The following is a 2997-nucleotide window of genomic DNA, read 5'->3' on the forward strand; positions in this document are numbered from 1 at the left end:
AACTTATAATTATAAAAACTAAACAGTCACAGAGAATTTAAAATTCCCAAAATGATCCATTCAGGAGTATTTTTTTCCATGGCATGGGGCCCCCATTGATTTTGTTAGAATGTTTGAGTCACTCCGAGAGCATAAGAACTTTAAAATAGCTAAATGTTATCTATGCGGCCAAGAGGAGGGCCTCTAAACCGTTCGGTTGGCGACCACACTAATGGCCAAGCCCACTGCCACACCTCGCCGCACCCACCACCTAAGCCCCATTTTGATCCAGAAGAAAACCCTTACAGTATCCCCTAATTTAGATAATCCTTTACATTTACATTGAAATTACTATTAAAACGTGAATTTTTTTTTTATATTTTAAGAAAACTTTACAGTTAGGCCAGTCAAACCAAAGCAACTGTGCTTAAAGTATTTAACTTACAGAAAAGCCCACCAGCACAACGCCAAGACAGATTTCTAACAACTTTAGTAAGGCGATCCAGTTCTATGATTCTGATTGTCGCTAGCTTTAGCTATTGGTTAAGTTATTCATTTTATTTGCACTGATTTACAAAATTGTTATAGACAGATCCAGGATCAACACAGCTTAATGACGATCCAGGATCAACACAGCTTAATGACGATCCAGGATCAACACAGCTTAATGACGATCCAGGATCAACACAGCTTAATGACGATCCAGGATCAACACAGCTTAATGACGATCCAGGATCAACACGGCTTAATGACGATCCAGGATCAACACGGCTTAATGACGATCCAGGATCAACACGGCTTAATGACGATCCAGGATCAACACAGCTTAATGACGATCCAGGATCAACACAGCTTAATGACGATCCAGGATCAACACAGCTTAATGACGATCCAGGATCAACACAGCTTAATGACGATCCAGGAGTTAGATCAAAGTGAACTTGTTTCACAGTCAGAACATTGGAATATGATCCTGGATAAAGCAGTAATATTTACTGTAGTTCATCACATTTAACATGCCAACTGTCACAGGAACTTATGTATACATCCATCATAAATGACGTTGTATTATAAATTCCCTGTTTCTTGACTTAAATATTAGATGTGGTTTGTGTTTGTTCAGATACATAATGGAAACACTTGAATAAATAAGGGGAAAAAAGTACATTGAAAGCAGGTGCTTTCATGAAGGTGTGTTCCTGATGGTGTTCTTAGGCTTGCAAGCCACCCCTTTTTTCCTCCAAACATAACGATGGTCATTATGGCCAAAAAGTTATATTTTTGTTTCATCAGACCAGAGGACAGTTGCAAACCGTAGTCTGGCTTTTTTATGGCGATTTTGGAGCAGTGGCTTCTTCCTTGCTGAGTGGCCATTCAGGATATGTCGATACAGGACTCGTTTTACTGTGGATATAGATACTTTTGTACCTGTTTCCTCCAGCATCTTCACAAGGTCCTTTGCTGTTGTTCTGGGATTGATTTGCACTTTTCGCACCAAAGTACGTTCATCTCTAAGAGACAGAACGCGTCTCCTTCCTGAGCGGTATGACGGCTGTGTGGTCCCATGGTGTTTATACTTGCGGACTATTGTTTGTACAGGTGAACGTGGTACCTTCAGGCATTTGAAAATTGCTCCCAAGGATGAACCAGACTTGTGGAGGTCGACAATTTATTTTCTGAGGTCTGATTTCTTTTGATTTTCCCATGTTGTCAAGCAACGAGGCACTGAGTTTGAAGGTAGGCCTTGAAATACATCCATAGGTACACCTCCAATTAACTCAAATGATGTCAATTAGCCTATCAGAAGCTTCTAAAGCCATGACACAATTTTCTGGAATTTTCCAAGCTGTTTAAAGGCACAGTTAACTTAGTGTATGTAAACTTCTGATCCACTGGAATTGTGAGAGTGAATTATAAGTGAAAAAATCTGTCTGAACAATTGTTGGAAAAATTACTTGTGTCATGCACAAAGTAGATGTCCTAACCGACTTGCTAAAACTATAGTTTGTTAACAAGAAATTTGTGGAGTGGTTGAAAAACTTGTTTTAATGACTCCAACCTGTGTATGTAAACTTCCCACTTCAAATGTATAAAAATGCTGGTCAGGCCATTATTTTTGCAAGTATCTTGGCTACCATGGCTATGGCCCTATAGACATTTACATTTACATTTAAATTATATAGGATGACAATGCCTCCATCCACAGGGCACGATTGGTCACTGAATGGTTTGATGAGAATGAAAATGATGTGAACAATATGCCATGGCCATCTCAGTCACCAGATCTCAAACAATATTAACACTTATTCTAGAGCTGTGCCTGAGACAGCGTTTTTCACCACCATTAACAAAACACCAAATTATAGAATTTATTGTGGAAAAATGGTGTTGCATTCCTCCAACAGAGTTGCAGACACGTGTAGAATATATTCCAAGGTGCATTAAAGCTTTTCTTGTTCATGGTGGCCCAACACCCTATTAAGACACTTTATGTTGGTGTTTCCTTTATTTTGGGCTCTAGAACTAAAACACGAGGGGTCTTAAGGTTCCAGAACTCTGTGATCCTGCGGAGGGAGCCCACGACAGGGGAGGTGGCGCCCCAGTCTGTGAAGTTACGGTACTCTCCGTGCTCCAGGAAGTACTGCTGACCCCTGTAGTTGGGCAGCTCATAGAAGACCCAGGCACCATCCATCACTACAGCAGAGTGGAATTCACAGAACTTGAAGGCTTCGTGGACCGATGGGCAGTTTTCGCTCCACTCTTCCATCTGGCCAGCTAAATCTGGCCTGTCATAGAACCTGATCTTGTAGGAATTTCCATAGACCTGCAAAATAAATACAACCAAAAATACATAAATGCCAGTATCCCTAATTATTAATATAAAAGTAATCACTTGAATTATTTAAATTGCCATCACTCTGTATGTTCTTAACAATATTAGGCCTTTGGAATGCCTCTTTAAATGGGTTTCTTGGCTGTTGTCCTGGTTTCCTTCAACAATTGATGTGCATGGGCTTG

General features: G+C 40.2%; 1 protein-coding gene across 1 annotated transcript in view; it reads right to left on the reverse strand.

The window, feature by feature from the left end:
* Positions 1-2448: 2448 nt before the first annotated feature.
* Positions 2449-2997, reverse strand: part of LOC118386516 (gamma-crystallin M2-like) — a 1451-nt gene continuing 902 nt past the window's right edge. Inside the window, exon 3 of the mRNA XM_035774234.1 lies at positions 2449-2803. Coding sequence (XP_035630127.1) covers positions 2468-2803 — 336 coding nt within the window. The 3' untranslated portion in view covers positions 2449-2467. The remainder of the gene's footprint in view (positions 2804-2997) is intronic.

This window comes from Oncorhynchus keta, chromosome 7, assembly GCF_023373465.1.
Source record: "Oncorhynchus keta strain PuntledgeMale-10-30-2019 chromosome 7, Oket_V2, whole genome shotgun sequence".
NCBI classification, from domain to species: Eukaryota; Metazoa; Chordata; class Actinopteri; order Salmoniformes; family Salmonidae; genus Oncorhynchus; species Oncorhynchus keta.